General features: G+C 38.0%; 1 protein-coding gene across 2 annotated transcripts in view; it reads right to left on the bottom strand.

The window, feature by feature from the left end:
• Positions 1-4,584: 4,584 nt before the first annotated feature.
• Positions 4,585-21,713, bottom strand: part of bab2 (bric a brac 2) — a 31,376-nt gene continuing 14,247 nt past the window's right edge. The window contains exons 3-5 of one of the 2 annotated variants that reach the window (XM_070215129.1): positions 8,133-8,211; positions 7,631-8,058; positions 4,585-6,933 (exon numbers count right to left, since the gene is read on the bottom strand). In XM_070215129.1, the coding sequence (XP_070071230.1) occupies positions 5,959-6,933; positions 7,631-8,058; positions 8,133-8,211 (1,482 nt within the window). In that variant the 3' untranslated portion in view covers positions 4,585-5,958. Of the gene's footprint in view, positions 6,934-7,630; positions 8,062-8,132; positions 8,212-21,713 lie in introns of both variants that reach the window. The other variant, XM_070215128.1, reaches the window with a different exon arrangement.

Below are 21,713 nucleotides of genomic sequence, written 5' to 3' on the forward strand. Positions count from 1 at the left end.
TGCATTTATTCGGCCTGGAAAAATGTTGTTTCTGTTTTCCTTTTTCCATAGGCCGAGGGACGCACACGAAAAGCAGGGGGGCTGATATAAGGTGGACAATGGCCAGCATAAGTGAGCTAATAAATGTACAGAAAATTTCGACAGCAAACATTTACTTAAGCAATCGGGAAAGGAAAGGGGGCAACCGAGGAAATCTGAGACGTTCAACAGGAGTGAATGAATAAGTGCTTTTGCAGTGAGAGAAAATGTCTTTAAAATAGCTAAAAATCGTATCATCTATTTGCAGATTATCAATATGGAATTTTTAAAATATTTTAGCTTTATAAAATAATTAAATTAAAATCGAAATGGTAAGATTATTCACTTTATAATTATTTACATAATTGGTTATTATTCCCTTTAAAAGATATTTTTTCTTAAAAAATCTTTCATTGAATACAAACAGTTTCTAATTTTTGAAAAACCCATTATAAATAATTACTTATTATTCCAATTTAAATGAATTAAATATTATTTATCTTATTTTAAGTATTATCCTTATAGAAAGAAGTCCTTAAAGATCTGTGTAAAAAGCAGAAATTCTAAATATTAAAGGCTAATGGCATTAATATTTTCCCCTGTGCATTTTTGTACAAGTATTATATTTGTTTCTTGTGTGTGAGTGGTGTCAAGCCACAAACACCTTTTGCGTAAAATAAAGCAATCAAGCAAATAATGTTGCCACATTACACTATCAACAGCTTCCTGCTTCCTTGACACAAACACACACACATTCATTCTGATTCAAGGAGCCGAGGGGAAAGCTGAGCGAAAGGAGAAAGTAGCCACTCACAAGCTGGGGAAATTCTTTAATAGCTCTCACACACACACACTCAGGCATTCAGGACAAAATGGTTGTGCAGACTAAAGTAAAATTGAAACAACCTTGAGGAATGCCGGAGCAAGCACACACACACACACGCAGAGAAAACACCCACAAACACTCACACACACAGACGGAGATGCAGACTGAGAGGCAAAAGTGTCTGGCAAAATGTCTCGACTCCTGAATTTCCCCCCTGAAAGCCCCTGAATTTCCCACCCCACTCCTTTTCCTTTTCCTGTCTCTGTGACCGACTCAGTGTGGAAGTCAAGGCTTTGAGTCAACCGACGACAAGGTTGTCCTTGTTGAGTAGCAGGATAAGGAAGGAGTCACCCCCCTTCCCCTTCCCCTGCTCCTCCTCCACTTTCCCTTTCGGGCTGCCTGGCCAAAACTGCACATGCTACTACGACGACTACTGCTGTGCCATATTGAACAAATTATCTGTAATTTCTCGAGAGCAGCAACAGCAACTTGCAACTTGGCAACTTGGGGCTTCAACCCGACTCAACTCCACTCCATTTCGGCTCAGTTCAGCTCGGTTCAGCTGCATCTTGCCGCCGAGCGTGGGGCCAATTGCCGGGTCACAGGCACTTCCCTGCGTTTAACCCATTGGGTAAATCCCTAAAGGAATTTATAACTACTTAAGAACATCTTAATTTAAACCATAGAAAAATCTATAGCATTTAAAATTAATTTAAATCTGTAAGGCGGACATTAAAGGTCCTATTAGAACATTGTTTTAAATAATACAACAAAAATTAAAAGGTCATTGAATTTCAATAGATTATGAAAAAGTCAATATTCAATATAATCAATATTCACAGCCTTTAAAAAATGTTTACCACTCGAAAATCTGCTATTTATTTAAATTTATTAAGTAAACTTCTTAAGATTAAAATATCACTAAGTTTTTAGCTGCACAAAAAGTGCAAATAAAAATACATAAATATTTATGTACGAAGTTTATTTAAATATGTTTCTACTTTACAGATTGTGCCACATACAAAATCAAGACTCCCAAGTTTCCTAGTAAAAAGTATCCTTTCAAAGCCAAAGTTCCTGTGTCGCCACAAGCCTCTCAATAAAATCCAGGACTCAACGGGTTAAGGCGGCGCCAAACCACTTGTCAAGATGGCTAACGGCAGAGTGGCTGCTAACTGTTGCAGGAGCAGCAGCGGTGGTGGTGTCAAGTGGGCAAAGGGGGAAAGCAGAAGGGGGCTTTGGGGTTTGCAAAAGGAAAGGCAAGGCAAGGCAGCCAACAACCGGCAAACCAACCAGCCAGGATTTTGAGCTACAAGCAGCCGCAAATGCTTAACTTCAGACAGAGCCAGTAACCAGCAGGGGCGGGGGTTGAAAGGGGATCAAGGACGAGGAATAGAAGCAAGACAGACAGCAGGCGGCAACCACAGGCGAATTGCTGGCAAGGACGAAGCGAAAGGCAGGAAGTCGTGGCTGGAAGGAAGTTGTTTGTGGGTCGCAATTCAAGGCTGACCGAGAACGAGAATGAGAACGAGAATGAGCATGAGACCCAGAACCAGACGATGCGATAGGAGACTCGACCCTTTGGCACTCCTGTTGCTCCTCTGCATCCTCCTTTTGGCCCCCAAACCATCCCTTCCCATTCCTGGCATCTGAATCCGAATCCGAGTCCCCTGTCCAACCACCAAGTGGGTTTGTGTGGGTGTCTCACAAGATGAAAGCCACTTGCCATTCAGGACCAGTCGACGGCTGACTTCCTCGTTGGCTTCGCCACACTGAGAGAAAAGCTATTGCTCCAAACTATTGGTCACTATTAAACTATAGTTTCCCAAAGGATTTACTGTAAAATAAACACATTTCTTTATAAAGCTTTTGTAAAATCAAGAAGAAATTTTTATTCTAAATAGAAATTTAAATATAAAGTTGTAGTATAATCTAAATGTTAACTTTTCGTAATCATAATGTTAAATTAAATAAATGTTAAAATAAAATAGTAATACATAACCTCTTTTTTCCATTTAATTATTGGCCAAAAACATTAGATAACCTATTATTTAAGTAATAAGAATCATTTCGAATATTTATTATGGATTTCTTTATTAAGGATTAGGTTAAAGGTTAAAAGTTTATTCTGATTTCTTGTCCCAATATTTTTATTCCCGTTTTTTTTTATTAAAAAAGAATTAAATGTTAGTGTGTTATGGATTTAGTACCAACTTAAAACATAAAACATTTAATTTTAATGATATTAATGATATTATTAGTGACTATATTATTATGAAATGTATTGTTATTTTCTTGGAGCTCTCGTTAATAAACCTGAATATTTTTCCACCTTCTTCTTAATTTCTCTCAGTGTCGGCTTTGCTTGCTGCCCAAAGGGTGGCCAACAACTGCTCCGGAATGACCTTGAGCATTACCACTGTTCTGCAGCTTGTCTCCCCTTTCCCCCTCTGCGGACAGCGTTTGGGAGCCCTTCTTCCCTCCTTCGTTGGCTTTTGGCTTCGCCTATTTATCTGCAGTCCACAGCTAAGGATGCCCGGCGTGTTCTGGATGTTTCCGGGGGACCAAAAGGACCAGACGGACCAGGAGGACCAAGTCGTGAGTCCTGCGAGCAGACCGAGTTTTGCATCAAGTGCAAAGTGATGTGTTAAGCTGTTAAGTGCCAAAGTAATTGTTTTCTTTCACCGACAACAGCAGCAGCAACAAAGGGGCTGCTATGACGTCGCTTTCACTTGCCACTTGACCTTGAAAACTGCAAGGGTGTGATTGGATATGGGGTGTGTGCTTCTGTGTGTGTCGGCATTGTTGTGGAGTCGTTCTGCCCCAAGTTGCACTTGCTTCGAGGGGCATTAAGTGAATTATGTCTTCGGAATTGGGGCCAGCAGTTGGCTGCCGAGGAAATGCGATTCCCAGGAAGAAGGGGTTAAGTCAAGTGAAATGTCTGAAAGTGCCCGCAAAACCCTTTCCTTTTAATTTCCTTGGCCCTATTTGTAAGGGGATTATTTTTGCATATGCTTATAGCAATTTCCTTTGGCCGTTAAGCTGCAATTATTATTCAATTTCTTCTGACATACGAGTTTTTGTAACTTATAAAGAGGTAATTTTGGGCAATTCAGAATCGCAAATTTGTCGGGTTTTTTGACCAAATCTTGACTTGTAATGGCCAAAATAAGCAGTACAATACCTCGTTGAGCTCGTAATAATATTCCCGATTGATTGGCATTCAAAACTGAAATTTTTTATTTTTAGACAATTTTTGCACATTTAGATGATCAAAAAGTGAAAATTTTCCAAAAATTATATTTTCCTAAATTCAAGTGGAAAGTTATATGAATCGTTAGCTAAGGTTCAGACCTTTTAAAACCAGTTCGTCTTACAGTTGTATGTTTCATTTTACCCAAGTTACAACAGGAAAACCTTAATAAAACTAGTATTTTTGTAAACTTGTTAACCCATTCCCAATTAATTGGCATTGAAGTAGAGAAATTTAGTTTTCAACTATTTTTTGCAAAAAATCAAATTCGAATTTTTTAAAATTTAAATAAAATGTTATTCATATATAACGTGATGAGCATCGTTAGTTTAAGAGACCAGATATTCAAAAAACCTCGCCTCAGGGTTTTGAGTCGCATTTTGGCCAAAGAATCCTGAAAACGTCCTAAAAAATTCCCTTTTTTCAAAGTGAAATCCCCTTCCATTTTCCCCCCATCAATAAAACATCAAAATCAGGTTGGATGACATTTAGCTTTTCAATTTGTTTTTATTTTTCTGTTTATTGTTGTATAATTTACTGTTTAACTAAACTCAAGAATGCCTCGCGCATCTTTGGGGATAGATAATAATAATAATCGTAATAATAGGTATAATAATAATAATAGTTCACTCACAGAGTACGGACAATACATATGTAGTCGAGTGTTTGTGTGTGTTTGTGCGATGGTGTGTGTGTGAATGGGTGTGTCTGTGTGTGATTGTTTACATAAAATTAGCACAAATTTAATGTGATGCTGCCTGCGTTGTTTGCTCATTCGTTCATTTACAATACAATTTACGATTACCATAGAAGAAGTGCTGCGAAGGGGCTTTTTTGGGGTTTAGGGGGGGTATTTTGGGGGTAGGTAAGTCTAAGATTAAGTCAAAGCCTAAAGCTATGGAAATTTGTACATTATTTACAGTTACATTTGGAAATACCATTAATATAAGTATATGCGTACGTGCGTATGGGTATGCACTTCTATCTGTGTGTTTTGGGGTTTATGTATATCTAAAGTATTTGCGTATGTTTATATATATAAAGTTGTAATTACCGGATTTGACAACATTCAGTGTGTGTTTTTGTATTTGTGAACTATTCTAGGGTTAAGCTACATTTAAGAAATGCACAAGTCTCTAATCGTAACTTTAATTATTTTACGGTTACGTTTTACTGTTTATTGTTAATCGTTAAACCTATTTTTATTATTATTACTTTTCGCGTGGCAAAAAAGGCAATCAACGCAACGAATTCTCTCGAAAATAAATAAGACAAATTACGAGATCCTATCCTTACAGGAAAGTTCCGAAGTATGTATGTGTGTGTGTTGGGTTTTGTGTTGTATTTTGGGGTGTGCTTTAATAATAGGTTAATACTTTATACCATCCTCTCTCGTTACGCCCTAAAACTAGCCTAGGCGTACAAACCAGTTAGCAACTTCAACTAAGCACTAGACACTAAAAACGTTGGGGTTCAAGTAGCAGTCCAAATTTTGTATATTTTTGGGTTTTAGGGTGGGCCAATGTTTTCTTTAGAAGCCAGTAATCTTTGGACATTTTCGGGCTATTTTTTCTAGGGAATAAAACCTAAGCAAGAACTGACATTTGTTAGAGTGAAATGTGTATTTTATTTCACTATTTATTCTTTTATTTTTTATTATATCAGTCATAAAATGTAACTCCCTTTTAAACGCATATATTTTACAAACTAAAATTGATAACTAAAATCATAATTACTTACTCTTGATCCAAGGATTACTTAGCACCCCCTTTTATCTCTCTTTTTTCTTTTGGTTCACCTAATAATGGGCCCACCCTAAAGAGTGAGCCACCCCCCTGGGGCCTGCGCCCCTGCCCAGGATTCAATCCTCGTGCGGCAGTTCGGTGGCATGCTGCTGCTCCAGCTTGATCTTCATGAGCGGCGACTCGCGGATGGCTCCTCCTCCTCCGTTTCCACCTGCTCCTCCGGGAGGCGCATAGGCCGCTGCCGCCGCAGCAGCTGCAGCCGCATCGGGATTGGCGAAGAGTTCGCTCATATCCTGGCCGGGCCCCGGGAAGAAGTCCTCGAAGCGCGGGCTCTTGTTCACCGACTTCTGCAGCAGCCCGTTGGCAATGGCCTCGAAATCAATGCCGGCGGGCAGGCTCTCCAAGAACCTCTTGTTATAGGCACTCGCCTGATGTTTGGCATAGTGGGCGGCGGAGTAGGGGGAGGCGGCTCCGGGTCTTTGGCTGGCTGTCAGGGATTTGGCACTGCCGGAACCGGAACTCGATCCCCTCGACTGGCTGCCATATTGCCGGGAAAGCTCCCTCTCCCGCTCCCTCTCCCTGTCGCGCTCCCTTTCGCGGGACAGCTCGCGGGCATAGGAAGCGGCACTATTCGGAGCAGCACCTCCACTTCCGCCGCCCGATCCTCGCGAGGGCATCACATTCAGCCCGGGAAGACCCATCAAACCCAGGGCACTCAGATCCGGGAGATTTTCCGAACCCCTTTGCTGATTTTTAGCCGCCGCCGCTGCCACGGCCGCCGCTGCGGATACTTGATCTTCGATCTCTGATCTCTGCAAATAGGCAGGGGACTTGTACATATTCATCGACTGTCCGTGGGGCGACTGCTGTTGGTGGTGCGACGAGGGTTGCTGCTGGTGGTGCGACTGTTGCTGGTGGTGTTGCTGCTGCTGCTGTTGTTGCTGTGAGAGAATCTGGCGACGCAGGGTCTCTGTCATGGAGCTCAGAGGACTTCCTGCATCTGGAGGAGCTAAAGAAGCATTCTGGGCCGCCATCTTGGCCGCCGCAGCACTGTGATAGCCATTCGAAGTGGTTCCGCCGCCAATATAAGACTGTAAATATAGGGGAAATAAGGAGAAAGGGGAAAACAGTGTGTTAAAATCGTACATAGTTAGCTTTCCCAATTAAGAAATATTAAAAAGAAATAGGAAAATAATATCAACAAGAAACCATTCCTTTCATTAGCTCATCTTCAATTATAAATCCTTACTAATGTGCTATTTTAGTTGAATTCACAAATAAATTGGCTTTGAGTTTATATATGTAGAAACTAGACCTTGGCGCCTCTAAAATAATATAATTACATTTTTTGTTTACACAAAACGAATTCCACCTGACTTGAATAAAATTAGTACAGCCATTAATTCCGGCCAATGAAAAATGTTTATTATTATTTTGCCATTTCTTTCTCAAATAACATTTAATGGCCTTATAAAATATGTTCTAAGAAAATTCTTTAGTAGATTGATATTATTGGAAATAATTTTTCCATAGAATGTGAACATATTTTAGAACTTTTTAGGATTATAATATCTTTTCTTACATTTAATTTATTGCGATTAATAATTTCAAAAAATCTAAAAATATTTTAGAACTTTTTAAACTTATAGTTCGGTGTTTAAAAGTATTGCTCTAGTTGTTTAAAAAGTTTAAAATCTTTTCTAATAAAACACAAGTCTTAAAAAATAAATAATGCAAATAAATATTTAAAAAACCTAAAATTTAGGAAGGTAATAAATAAGTACTTACAGTATGGCCCTGTCCATTGGCATACTGGTGGGCGCCCATGTCCTCCTTGATCTCGCGATAGTCCCTGAAGACCACCGCCTTGATGACGCTGCGGATGAGTTCCTCGGGCCACATGCCCAGCAGGATCCTCTGCGGACGACCCCTGGCCTTCGGTCGAGGATCGGCGCCTCCATCCAGCGAGGGTCCCAGCATATTGTGCACCCTGTTCGCGTACAGAACGAAGGTGGGATAGGGGATGTCGAACTTGCGGGCGGCCTGGGAGAGGGAGAGACCCTCCTTGAGGACACTGAAGATGGCCTCGGCCATGGCCTCCGGGCGCCAGGACTTCAGGGGTCCTCGCTCGCGGAACCTCAGCTGCTGCACCAGGTTCTGCTGATTGGTATTCCAGCACTTCTGCCACATGGACTGCAACTGATACTGGTAGCTATCTGCTGGAAGACACGTCACGCGGACATAATGAAAAGGCTGCAAGGGAATCCGGTTTTAGTAGGGGATCACTTACCCGCCACTGAAGCTGCTCCGGTTGCTGCGGCTGCGGCTCCCATCCAGCCACCATGTCCTCCACTCTCAATCATCTTGGCCTGGAAATAAATAAACGAGAGATTTGGAGTTAGTTTAGTGATTTTTTTAGATATAAATAGTATTTAAAAATATAGAAATATATTATATAAAATAAATTAAATTATTTGGATTTTTATTGAGAATTTTAATAAAGAATTTTTGAAGAAATAGTAATACTTTTTTCAATTTTTTAATATTTAATCCAAAGATACTTCTTAAAATTATACTACAAAAATGGTTTCTTTATGTTTTAAAAATATTTCAGACCCTCATTTAATTTATTGAATATTTAAATCACTAACCTTAAATGCCTGACAAATATTGAGAGCTTAAAATGTATGAGCCACCTTTGCATAATAACAACTAAAATATATTCCACAGCCATAACCTTTTACATTTCCCTCTTTCCGTCTTTTAAATAATTAGGAAACTTTGCATACCAGGTATCTCTACTTTTTTGAGTCGGAAAATGGAAAACTCGGCCCAATCGCTAGTTTTTCTCTGGCCCTGTGACATTTGCACACGAATTGTGGCTGGCCGTAAAAGTTTATGATTGCCATAAATGTTGCGAGGGCATTTTCATATGCAAAAGGAGAGAAAAGGCAGGAAAGCCGAAAGCAAATTAGTATACAAAGTGGGGCCATCCCGACCCCCCCATTGTCTTGACGGCTTTTTACGGCCAAAAAGGCTTTGGCTTCGACTTTACCCAGCGGAATGCACAGAAAAAGCCATTTATTTATTGCTATTATTAGGAATTCAGGGGGAAGTCGCCTCTTTGCCGCTTAATTGAGCCCGCCTTTAACCCTTTTCGGCCGTATTAATCAGTGGGCAAAAAAGCAGGGGCCATTTAGGGGTTAACTAAAACTAAAAACTGAAATGGAGAGAATCCCCATTTTTTTGCGCTCCACGGAGGCATAGGAAAAGTTAAATTGATGCACGTTTCGTGCCTCCGAAACCGAAACTCCGAAACTGAGTCTCTGGCCATAAAGCCTTCCTTTTGGCCAGCTCGCCAGTTGGCCCGTTGGCCAGTGCTGGCCACGCCCCCTCCGCGCACGTAGCCATGCATTTTATATGCAGGGGCGTAATACAAATTATGTGCAGCGAGCATGAGGCAAGCAGAAAAAAATACAAAAAATAATAGGAGAAAAATAAAAACTACAAAACAAAGCGATGGTAAAAAAATGCAGCGCATAAAGAGAACATATAATGCAAGTCTTAAATATTTGAGGAGTAGGCGCCGTAGAGAACCGAAGAACCGAGTGAAAACTGGAACTGGAAAAACTCCCATATACTCTGCATGCCAAGGAAAAAGGTCATAAAACGTATGAATAATTGAAATTGAAAAGTCGGAAGCATTTTTACATTTTTACAGGCAGCTCGTAGTGGCAGTAACTGTAACAAATGCGGCCGAGCTGCAAACAAAATGGCGTTAAAAATGCTATTTTATGTAAAACACTTTGTTAATGACGCCAGCGCTTTTTTTCTGAGTTTGTTTCAGGTTTTTAGATGTGGCGGGGGGCGGTGACTTATGGCCGGCAGTGTGGGTTAGTCGGTTGTAAATAGCTAAATTACTGGTAAATAATGTTGGGTATCTGGGGGAATTATGTAACTAATTATTACAGATTTATTTATTATTACGGATTTATTAAATGAGTTACAAGATTAAATATATTATTTATAAATATAAAAATGTTTAATTAATTATCGAAAAATATATAAGAATATTACAAATTCAAATTAATTCCCATTTCCATAAGTAAAAAATATTCCCAAGGGTTTCTAAAAAAAAACACAAAAATATCGACAACAAACTTAATTATAAAGTCGCCAAATGATATAATTTGTTTTTCCCAATGCACAGTGGTCGCTGCCATAGGCCAAAAATCAAAAAATTGATTTTGAGATATTCCAGCGAAAACCGGTTCTACGATCAGCTAATTGTACAAGCTTTATAATACAAAAGTTTTTTTTTTGAATTTCTAACGGGACTTTCCAACACTGGGATGCAAAGTGCGAGAACGTGCTTACTTATTTTCAATTTGTCAACAGTGCAGTGCCACGAAGTGATTTTAAAAAATTCTAAAAAATTATAAAGCACGGTTTAACCCCATTCAAATATAATGGACATTGTTCATAACAGTATATACTTTGTTTATACAGATACATGAATTAATAACTTGTGCTGTGTTTTGCGTAAATACGTGGTAAAGTGTGCGTCCTATTTAGTTCGTAAATGTTATGCGTTCCAATGTTTTAGGTAAAGTTTTAAGTGGTTTTCCCCAGTTTTCCTACAATGATGTTTATATCCTGTTTTTTATTAATATTTAAAGATTATAAAAATGTTTTGTCCAGCTGCAGAAAGGTGCCGCTGCACTTGTGGCATTAAAAAATGCAACCTAACCTCATTTATTTTAGAACCTTTTTTTAGGAGGAAGATCTTTTTTGTTATGTGTGTGCTGTTGTTGTAGCTTGTTTTTCCTGTTTCTTTTGTAGCTTTTTGGTTGGTTTTTGATTGGAAAGCTTTTTAAAGGAGCCGCTGAATCAAAAATTAAGGATATTTAATAATTCGACTGCAAATATAGATTTATTTAACATATTGCTTTTAAGTTCTGATCCTTTTATTAATGGACAAAAAAACTTAGTTATAACCAAAAGTCAACTCATTTAGAGTCAACTATTTCGCTACTCGATCAAAAAATTTTAAAATGATATTAAATCTTATTATTGTTTGTTTTGTTTTTTTATAATTTTTTTTGGTGCTGGTGGAGTTCAGTAATCACTCCCACATTTTTATATTGCAGTTCTAAGTTTGTAAATATCGTACGGTAAACAAACCAACTTGTTATTATTACAAAAATTTAATTTTTGATTTCCCTCTCATATAAATGAGAAAATCGTTCCTATGGAAGATATAGGATATAGTGGTACGATCTGGCCAATTTTTGTAACATAAATTTATAATATTTATCTAGATTTTTGGTAAAAGTTTCATGGCGATAGCACATCTAGAAGTATTTATGGCCGCGGCTCCATACAAGCCCGACCACTGTGCAATGTCGGGATCGTAAAGTTTCGCTGCTCTAGCATTTGTCGGAGATTAATCAACCCCCCTGTCAGCCATTCATCCATTTATTCGTTCAGAGTGGCGATTATAAAACTCTCGCATAGTACAATTCATATAATAAAATATTACGAGCTCTGCTCCGAAAATGTTTAATTAATTAAATTTTCAATTCCCCCTTGGGTTGGCATTTCCTCTCAGCCAGCCCCCCTTGCAACCCCCTGCCACGCCCCTGCTGGCTCAACAAAAACAAATTTGAAGTGTGCGCGCATTCAACTTTCTTTCAACTCATTTAATTTAATTTGCGGCGCTTCGCTGCTGACGTCGCTGCCTCTGCTTCTTCTTTCTACAGCTTGTTCTGCTTCTTCTTCTCGCTCTCTTCTTCTTCTTCTTGCCAATTACTCATCGTGTGCACGCCCCATTCACATAATAATTTATTTAATTAACTTTTCCGCTGCTACAAATTTCTATAAAAATTTATTGATTTTTGTTTTCCGCTTTCCCCCGGTAAAGAAAATATTTTTCGTGGCCCGGGTACGTTTTCAATACTTTTTTATTTGCACCCACACTTGGAGATCTCTTTCCCTCTATATATATAAAGATATGGGTTTATATATATGGATTTCTATAACTTTGTGTGTGTCTGTTGGCAATAAAATATAAATTTATAACACGCCCTCACACTCGCATTTGCCATCAATCCAAATGCATAGACTACTCAACCCCTTCTTCCATTGCCCCTCCACGCCCCTGGCTTTCAACAGCCTTCAAGTTTTCACTACATCGCGGGTTAACCCCCCTCTAACCGCCTCCCCTCCTCTGTAATACCCCTTGGATTCTAATGCAATTTTAATTTTATTTTTCAAGCGCGCACATAAACTCAGCACTCGCCCCCTTCCGCCCGCTGGAAAAGCACTAAAACTACACCATTTTCCCCATTTCCCCGGCATGTCCTTTATCCTTAACCCCTTTCAGCCCCTCCCTTTCCTTCCTTGGAACTTTTGCTGTAGTTTTGCTGTGTGTATATTTCTTATATTATATAACACTTTATTTATTATTCATTTTCGATTCGTGTTCCACCGTGGTGGCGTCTCAAGTTTGTTATTTCTCTTGTCTGCAACTTGCTCACCACAAGACCCCCAGTTTCCCACCCCTAACCTCCTGTTAACCCCCCCTTAACCCCCAACCCCCTAAACACCCCGCCTGTGCGTCACAACTAACAGGAACTTTGCGATTTCCTTGGCGCTTTGTGGGCCAGCTTTTACTTTTCCTGGGCTCCCGTTCGCTTTCAGCCTTCACTATTACTACTGCCAACTAGTTTTCTCTCTCTAGCTCTCGCTTTTCCGCCACTTCCGCATTTCCACTCTCTTTTTGGCAGCCAGAAAGTGGCAGAATAGTAGGTAGCTCCCTGTTCATTCACTTATTTGTATTACTCAGCCAGTCGCACGCATGCCACCCACTTTGCCACCCGCCCACTTTGGCCCCCCATTTCCGGCAACCTTGGCCACGTTGTCTTCTTACAGAAATAGCTACTGTTGTTTGTGCATTGGGAAAAAATTATAATCTACTTTGGAAATTAATTGGGGAATTATTTGTATTTAAATAGATTTTTTTTAGGAAATCTTAAGATTCGAATTCCGAAATTTTGCAAATTAATTTGTTATTTAAATTTATTAAATAAAAAAATACATCAAATATTTTTAAAAATTTTTTTAAATATTTTTTAGGAAATCAAAAATGATTTAATATAAATATTTTAAAAATTTCGTATATCAGCCATTAATTTTTCCCTGTGTAACCACACCTTCTTGTTCTGCAGTTGTGCCCGTTGTGCTATTCATTAATTTTCTAAGACGCCAGAAATAATTCATTTAAGAACAAACGACCCCGGAGACTACAATTATCGAGTCCTCTGGACTGACACTTTTCATCGGGGGATCCCGCGAATCGATTTGCATTTTTCGTAAATTTGTAAATCCCATCTCCAATCGCAGGGCCCCCGAATTTCTAATGGGAAAGAACACCCAGGGTAAAAGGTTCCTTGGCTCCTGTTTTTTGTTTGCCGCAAGACAAAAACGTCGACGTCGGCGGCAACTAAATATTTAATAGTATTTTATTGCACGAATTTCACATAAAATATGCATATTGGCCCAATGCATTATTCATGGGAATAATGTGAAAAACACATTTCGCGATGGGGCGGGGAAAAGCTACTGTGTTGTGTGTGTGTATATGGGGTATATAGATACTTCTTGGGTACGATATCTGGTTTCTTTCACCCTTTATATATATATCGGAATATAAGGTATAGGAATATAATGAAATGCAAGAGAGCCAAACAACAATAAACAATTGCAAGTCCAAGGAATTGCAGGGGCCACAATAATTGTAGCAATCATAAAGCCAAGTGCGAGTGCATGAAGCTCGCTTTTCCACTTTTCCACTCCCTTTCGGGAAACCCCCCTGAAAGTTTTCCACTGCCACAGTGCTGGAGTAACAACTACAACTCACCTCACAACAATGGCAACAATAATTTAAATGTAATAAATAATTATACGCCAAGTGTTGAGTGCAACGTGCATTGAGGTGTGTCAAGTTGCCGACTAACTGGCAACAGAAACAACAGCAACAGCAGCAAAACAGCAACAGCAACTTCAACCGCAGCCGACAACAGAAATTGCTATAAAACATTCAAATGGGCCGCCGACTTCTTTCAGACCCTCCAAACTCGAAACTCGAAAATACCGCGATCCGGGGCACCCCTTTTCATCCCTCCGCCCCTGAGTGTCCCCCCTTTCTCCTCATTCCTTTCTGTGTGTTTGCTGGCTTTATTGTTGACCCCTCCCAAAAAGTTGTCTTGCTCGGCTGTCCTGCGAACTCGGACTTTCGAAAAGGGCGAATTGTGACAGAGGTGACGGCGTGACACGAACTTATTTTAATATATCATATTCATTAATTAGTTAAACATTAATTTTAAAATATTATAAATAATTCGTAGAAATATAACCTTCTTAATATATATTGAAAAACTAAAGCTAAAGCTTATTTGGCTTTATTAATAGATTGTTTTAAAATATTATTAAAAAAAAATCACTTTAGGTAATTAAAATGGTATTAAATAAGTAAGTTTAACTAGAAAATAAATTTAATTTAAATAACTTTAAATGTTTCTGTTAAATTACTAGCTTCATAAATGTTATAGGTACATCAAAAATAAATGGATAAATATTCCAAAATAATAAAAATATGTAAAAATTTTAAAAAAATATAAAAAGTATTTCACTTTTTAAATACATGACATTTTTTACTACCTATCTTGAGAATTTATAATTCATATTTGGCATTGCAATAATATTTTTATATATAGTAGTTTACTATCTAACAATCTCTATTAAAAAAAACCCCATTGATAATCGAAATCCCTTTGCCATCCCTAAGGACCTTACACATTGTTTGTGTTTTTTGCCGGCATTTCTGGCCAACTCCACCAACTGGCTCTTATGGTATTTACTTCAGCTCTGGCCGACATTGTTATGGTTGTTGCAGTTGTCGGGCAATTGTAACTTCTACTGTCGTTGCTCATGTTATTTCTGCTGGCTTGTAGTTGCAAAGTAAAAATTAACCTCTTGCAAATAGTAATTTATTGTTTTTAGCATAGGGGATAATGAGGATATACGGACATCTCCTCGTTTCCCCCCTTATTCCCCCCTTTTGTTGGCTGGGTTGAATGTAATGACTTGGGAGGACGACTGGACAAGGAGAGAGCCTTGCGTGTCCTTTGAGCTGATTGAAAGCGCGCTTTCACTGCGAGAAAAAAGGGGAGGAGGAGAAAGGAGTGGGGAGAAAGTCTACAAAGTGTTAAAACGGCTGCACACAGTCATTAAATATTAAACTTGTATAAGCTGGCAGACTAGAGCGGAAAAAAGCGGAAAACACGCCTCCTCCATCATCATCAGAATCAGAAAAGCTGGAGAAGAAAGAACGCCAGCCAGCTGGCTAACTAATTATTTATGGGCGCGCAAATCTCGCAAGTTTAAATAAGAAAATAAAAGAGAAGCCAGGAAGCGAAAATCCGACTCCGGTCAAGCGCTCGAATGTATGCTACTTTTTCGCTGCTCAATCGAATGCCTCGGAGGCAAAAACTGCGAACTGCAATCGCAAATGCAGCTGAAATGCAGCTAAAAGTGGGTAGAAAAGCGGCCTGCAACGCACTGCAAAGCCTTGAAATAATATTTAATATTTAGAGAGACATAAATATTAAATGAGTCCAAAGCTATGCAAAAAGGTAGCACAACTTTTGCCCAACCTCGCCAGCCCGCGTCCATTCGGCCATATAAAGCTAGAATTACAGCTAACATTCCGCCATTATTTTGGTGAAATATAAGGGTATGATGTGCTGGGCTAAAGTGGAAATATATGGACTTCATAATGAAATTGGAAAAATATTTTGATTAATTCAGGACATTTAAAATATTTGCAAAATAACTAAGCTAACTAACTAACTAACTTCAACCTTACAAAATTTTTAACCTTCTTTTACTTTGAAATATTTTTTAAAATAAAAATAATAAAATAAAGCTCAAAAATGACTCCAAAATATTATTAAATATTTGAAAACAAGATAGAAATTAACAAGATATTTTTCACTATCAAAATTAAAGAATATAACTATTGCTTTTCATTTTATTATTTTTCAATAGTATTTCCCAGTCGAACCTTTGACTCTTGGCCTTTTGCTTTGAGGCGGAAAACTGCAACTATTTTGCAGCCGTGGCACGCTTTTCTTTGCTTTTGGGCCACAGTTTTTCCATTTGATACTTTGGGGAGTCGGGCCGAGAGGCTCTCCGTCTCCCCCACCTTTATTCCCCCACTTTTCGAAACTCTGAGCCGCGTCGAACATCGCCGGCGCATACGAAGTCTTATGAAATATGCACGGCCTGTGTAATTTCTTATTTAAAATGCCATTAAATTTTTTGAATAGCATAGAGAGGAGCAGCGGCCGCCCACTGTCTAAAAACAGAGCGCAGCATGCACTCGGCCCGGGCACCCGGGTCCTGGGCAAATAGAGGCCCGTCGACCCCTCGAACCCCCCTGAAAAACCCCCACTGACACATGTGTGTGTGGGCCCAGGTTAGACAAATATGGTTTGGTCTGGGCTTTGGCTGCTGTTTGAGTTGCAGGCCATGGGGGAGTCGAGTCGAGTTGAGTTGAGTCGGAAAGGATCGGTTGGGTTGCAAACTGAACTGAAAACTGGAGCTCCGAGTCCAAAGTCGGGCAACTTTTAAAATGCATATTTGATTGTTTTTTTCTACGGCCCATCCAATCCCCCTAAAAAGTGGGGGGTTCCAAGCCTACGGACTTGCAAAGCTTCGGAGGTACGTGTAATTAATACAAATCAGGGATAAAAACCAATCGGAGTGAGGCCTCATTAAAGGGCGGTGGACAGAAGTCCAGGCAGAGCCTAAATCTTTTATGAGGCTGGTGCACTTACAAAAAAAATATGTTAATCAAAATAAAATGTTTTGAAAATTTGTTTTAAAAATTATTATATTTATCTTAGTAAATGCTTAGAAAATTTTAGGTCCAATAAAGATTTTCCTAGCTCAACAATTTAATTTTTAAATAATATCTAAGAAAATATAAGTATAAATTAAAATAAATATCTTTATGATATAGCAGAATAAATTTCTAGAAAATTTTTTTTCATTATTTGTTTCTGAGAAATAAAAAATGTGAAATAAAAAATGTAATATTATTTTTACATAATTAAAAAATTAAATTAAAAATCCCAATTGATCTTGATATTTTCTGTACATCTATGCATAAATTTCTTTATATATTTATCTAAGTACTGGAATATATTTTCAGGAGCTTCTCACTTATTTTCTCGCAGTGCAGCTAAACTCCAGTCCATTTATATTATTCCAACTTATTTCTAATGCCCTTTCCCGGCGACCTGTCAACCGTTCGTCCCCTGCAAATGCATTTGTATCTGTAGTTGTATCTTTATCTGTATCTGTATCTCTGCCGGCGAATGTATCTGCAACTGGCACTGCGGCGATTGTTTCCATATGCAATTCTGTATCTAAATCCGTGCAGCTGAACGGCTGTACGAGTGTGTGGGCAACACCTTTATTAGTCAGCCATAATATTGATTTAGTCGAGCGCTGTCTGCTCAAGATAATTATTATAGTCGAGGACTCTAAGTGTGTGCGTGTGTGTGGACACACGAGACCATTACATATGTAAATACACGACCACACGCACAGCTGAGATTGCAGTTTGCAATTGATTTGCAATTGCAGTCTGCGGACGGCGAAAATAATTCGCAACACACACGGATTAAATTTGCATTAGGACCTCTGGCAATTAGCGGATCTCATGGAGAGAACTGCAATCCCAATCCTCTGACAGAAACGCAGGAGGCTTTGACTTGGGCTTAGCACACACAGGCTTAAGTCGATGCATCCTTTGTTGGATCAGCCAACAAATGCCAGAAGCATCTAACTGGATAGTTAGGATATCCTGGGATATTCTTCCTTCATCATAAAAATAATCAGCTCTAGAGGAAAATATATAACATCTCATTTCTGAACTTTAATAATGCCCACTCGGATTTAGATTTGCTTTTCAATCGCTTTCGGGGGAATGAAAACGAATGAAAAGCCAAAGTAGTGCTGCGTCACTTTTATTTGTTTCGCTTCAAGTGCAGGAAATTGTCTGTAGCCCATTTAAAAATAAACAACAATAAAATAAATAATTAAGAAATACGCTTTCTGCGTTTAATTATAAACAAAAAGGCAGGCAGCACATTGTTGTGAAATGAATTTGCTCTTTGCTAAGGCAGCTGAGCAGCGAAACGAAATGAAATAATAAAAGCGGGCATTACATAAACGCTCGAAATAAATATTAAACGCCAGAGTATTTTAATAAGTGAATCATTTTCAATGGCAGTGGAAAAAAAGAAGCAGCAGCAGAAGCAACAGAAGCAACACGCGCAGCACAAATTAATAAAATAAATAAAATGCCAAACTAGATTTTTATTTATTTGCGGTATTTATTTTTGGCCTCGCTGGCAGAAATAAATCAAACTGGACGCGAAACCGAACGCAAAGACTTTCGATTGCACGGAGAGAAATAATTAGGTTGATTAAAAAGCCATTTAAAATGTTAAAAAAATAAATAAATGAAATAAGAAAATATATTCAACAGGAAACTCAAACTTGTTTGTATTTTTTTTATCAAAGAACTCAATTATAAACGTTCTTATTTTTAAAAATAGGGTTTTATTTTCATTGCACATTTTAAAATCAATTTAAAATATTAAAAAATATTTTAATCAATTTAAGATATAAATTCAACTTGAAAATCAAACTGTTATCGAACAACTCCATAATAAATTCCATATTAAATTTAAATAAATACTATTTTTTCTCTGTAATATCTAGCTCTTTCATTTGGGGGCGTGGCACTCCATATAGTTGGCTTTAGAAATTTACACGACCCCCATTGTCCGAATGCGTGGCCGAGCATTTTAGCAGTCGCGCCTTCGATGTTTGCTCTTTGAATATCCATTTTATTTGTGTTTTGATTCGTATTTATATATTTTTATTTATTTAACATCGTTTTTTCAACAAGCGAGCGTTCGAAAAAAGCGCTTGTCGATTGTTTTTAGTATCTGATTTTTTATTTACTTTTAATGAGTCGCCCGCCGAGCGGAAATTTCGGATGCTGCCGCCGCCGACCACTAAAAGTTTTCTTTATTTATGTGGTTAGTGAATAGAAAATTCAAATGGTTCAGGAAATTTTCAATTTCAATTTCCTTGTTTTCTGTCTATTCTTACTAAGATCTTTTACGTTTATTTTCTTTGTAAAGTGGTGTATTTCTTTTATGGCACGCAAATGACAGACAATGAAAGCAGTTAAGTTGGCTGTAAAAGCGATAAAAAGAATAATGCATAAAAAGTTGCTTATAAACTTGGGACTGAGCTTAACCCTTAGTTGGTGGGGTTGGAGGCAATTACCTTTTCTAGAGGGCATCCTCTAAGTCGATTTAAAAAACTCTCTGACTTATCTGCAATAATATATTTAAATTTATCTGTGTATCTTTGTCTTCGTCTTCGTTTTATTTCGACTGTTGAAGTCACATTCACATTCGAAATTGACTTATTAATTAATTTATGCAGACACGTTTTAGTTTTATTGTTTTTAAATTTGTGTAATTTGCTTTTTGGTATACCTTAACCTTTAGCTGGGCATATTGGACCATGGATTAATCAGTTGGCTTAGTCAATGGTTTTCTTTGATTAGTGGGTAAGTCTCAGTCGAAAAACTCCAGATTTACTGGGATTTCACGAGAAACTTTTGTCGCTGCTGCCATTTTATTATGTCTTTTTCGGCCATTGGGCATAAATTAATTCGAATTCGATATTGTGTTTTTCTTTTCATTTCTATTGAGATATTCGCTTGTTTTCATTATTTCGATTTGAGTATTTATTTTTCTTTGCCACATTTAACAATGTTTGGGATTTGATTTTTATGTGAGCCTCTATGTGAATTCGTTTGGAATTTAAATAAATTAAATTTTATTAGTAAAAATTGACGAGGAATATGCCGCACTCAATGGCAATAACAAACAAGATAGTTTTGATTAATAAATGCGCCATCCCTGAGTTTTTATTATATTTTTTTTCTGTATATACCATGAGTTTATGATGTAGCCAGCTGGCCAAGATGGATTTTATTATGATGGTTTCGGGGATGTTCTTTGATATTTCCCGTACAAAACACTTTTTGTATACACTTTTATTATTTTATTATTATTATGATGAATGCATGGGCTGTGTGTGCGTTTATTGTAGAGCCCCCTAAGCCCCCTCTCTTTGGGGCACTAAGGGGTTAAGCCGGTTCAGGGCTCTGAAACTATTGTTCGGGTATATTTTATTTCCCGAGCTGCTTTCATGCACAGACAATTGAAATGCTTTCATTTAGCCTTTTAAATGATGATGCTGGGATGTCTTGGAGTTCGTTCTTGGGGCTCATTAGGTCTTCGGACCCCCAAAGAGTTGTATAATTAGCCGACCAAAGAAACAACCGTATTTCCAGTCTTTAAGCTTAAATAGTTCCTAAAGCGAATCCATCAGATGAGAGCTATTTTTAAGCCTCGATAAATTTTGTATTTGGTTTTTCACTCGACAGCCGCCACACGCCACTAAAAAACAAAAATAAAATACAAAATAAAAATCCAAGATCGCTGGCCACGGGCGAAATGTATTAAAATGAAATTCAAACATTTCGACGCCGTTTCTCGATTCTTTTTTGTGTTTTTTTCGTGTGTGTGTGTTTTTATAACATTTGCGCATGCGCAAACTGCCAAACGAGCAAATTAATAATTAATGCAAATAAACACACAAAGCGACACAAAAAAAGATACAAAACAGAAACAACAACGGGGATTCGGACAAAAGAAGATACAAAATCAGAACGCACGTGTAACAGAGCTTTGATTAATAAAGTAACCATTTAAATAAATATTATTAATAACGCCACTTTCGGTGGCTATAAATAAAGCTCTAAAGGCGAATGTTCGTATCTGAATGGCAAACTGGAATTTTCGGTGATCAGGTGAGAGAGGGATTATTACTTAAAAAGGTGAAACATATAGAAACGACTTTTCATTCATTTCCGTTGCAGGGAAAAAGGGGAAATGGAAATGCCAAAGAAAACCCCAGCGTCACGATGACAAAGGTGAAAAATACCTTCATACGCTGGCTTACAATAAAACTATATAATTACGAATGTGGCTCAACTGACCGACGAAAATACAAATACAAATAAAAATGGGAAATACATGCGATGGAGGGCGAAACTCTAAGAAAAGCCATTAATTAAAACTATAAAAAATTACACGATCATATTTTATTGTATCCCCCATTCGTTATGGATTTTTTTTCTTTAGCTCGGTATTTTTCTTTTTTTTTATTCGCTTTTTTACATTTTATATTTTAATTGCCGGCTTGCCAGCGCGCGGGAGTCATCAACGTAAAAGTTTTCCCACTTTTTATTATTATTTAAATTTCTGTGTAATTACAGCGAGGATTGTCGTTCCTTTGTCTTCGCTTTATGCATATGCGATTAAGTATATTGTATTCTTTTTTTCCGTATTTTTTTCATATATATTTTAAGGGGCGGTGGACGGAGGGGCGTGGCAGCTTTAATAACCATGGCAGGCGTTGGCTTTCGATTGACATGAGCGCCTGTGTTTCGCCGCCGCAGAGCCGTTTAATTTATATATGTATTTATTAGTTTGCCGGTTGCCACACTTAATTGTTGGATTCAATTGAACTTTTTTATAATTCAACTGGGGTATTAATTACAATTTATGGCTAATTACAGGCAAGACAGGTGCCTTATTAAAAGCCTTTCGAGGAACAATAATCACAAGTTACCTGCCCACGAAAC

Source organism: Drosophila takahashii, chromosome 3L (genome assembly GCF_030179915.1).
Source record: "Drosophila takahashii strain IR98-3 E-12201 chromosome 3L, DtakHiC1v2, whole genome shotgun sequence".
Lineage (NCBI taxonomy): Eukaryota > Metazoa > Arthropoda > Insecta > Diptera > Drosophilidae > Drosophila > Drosophila takahashii.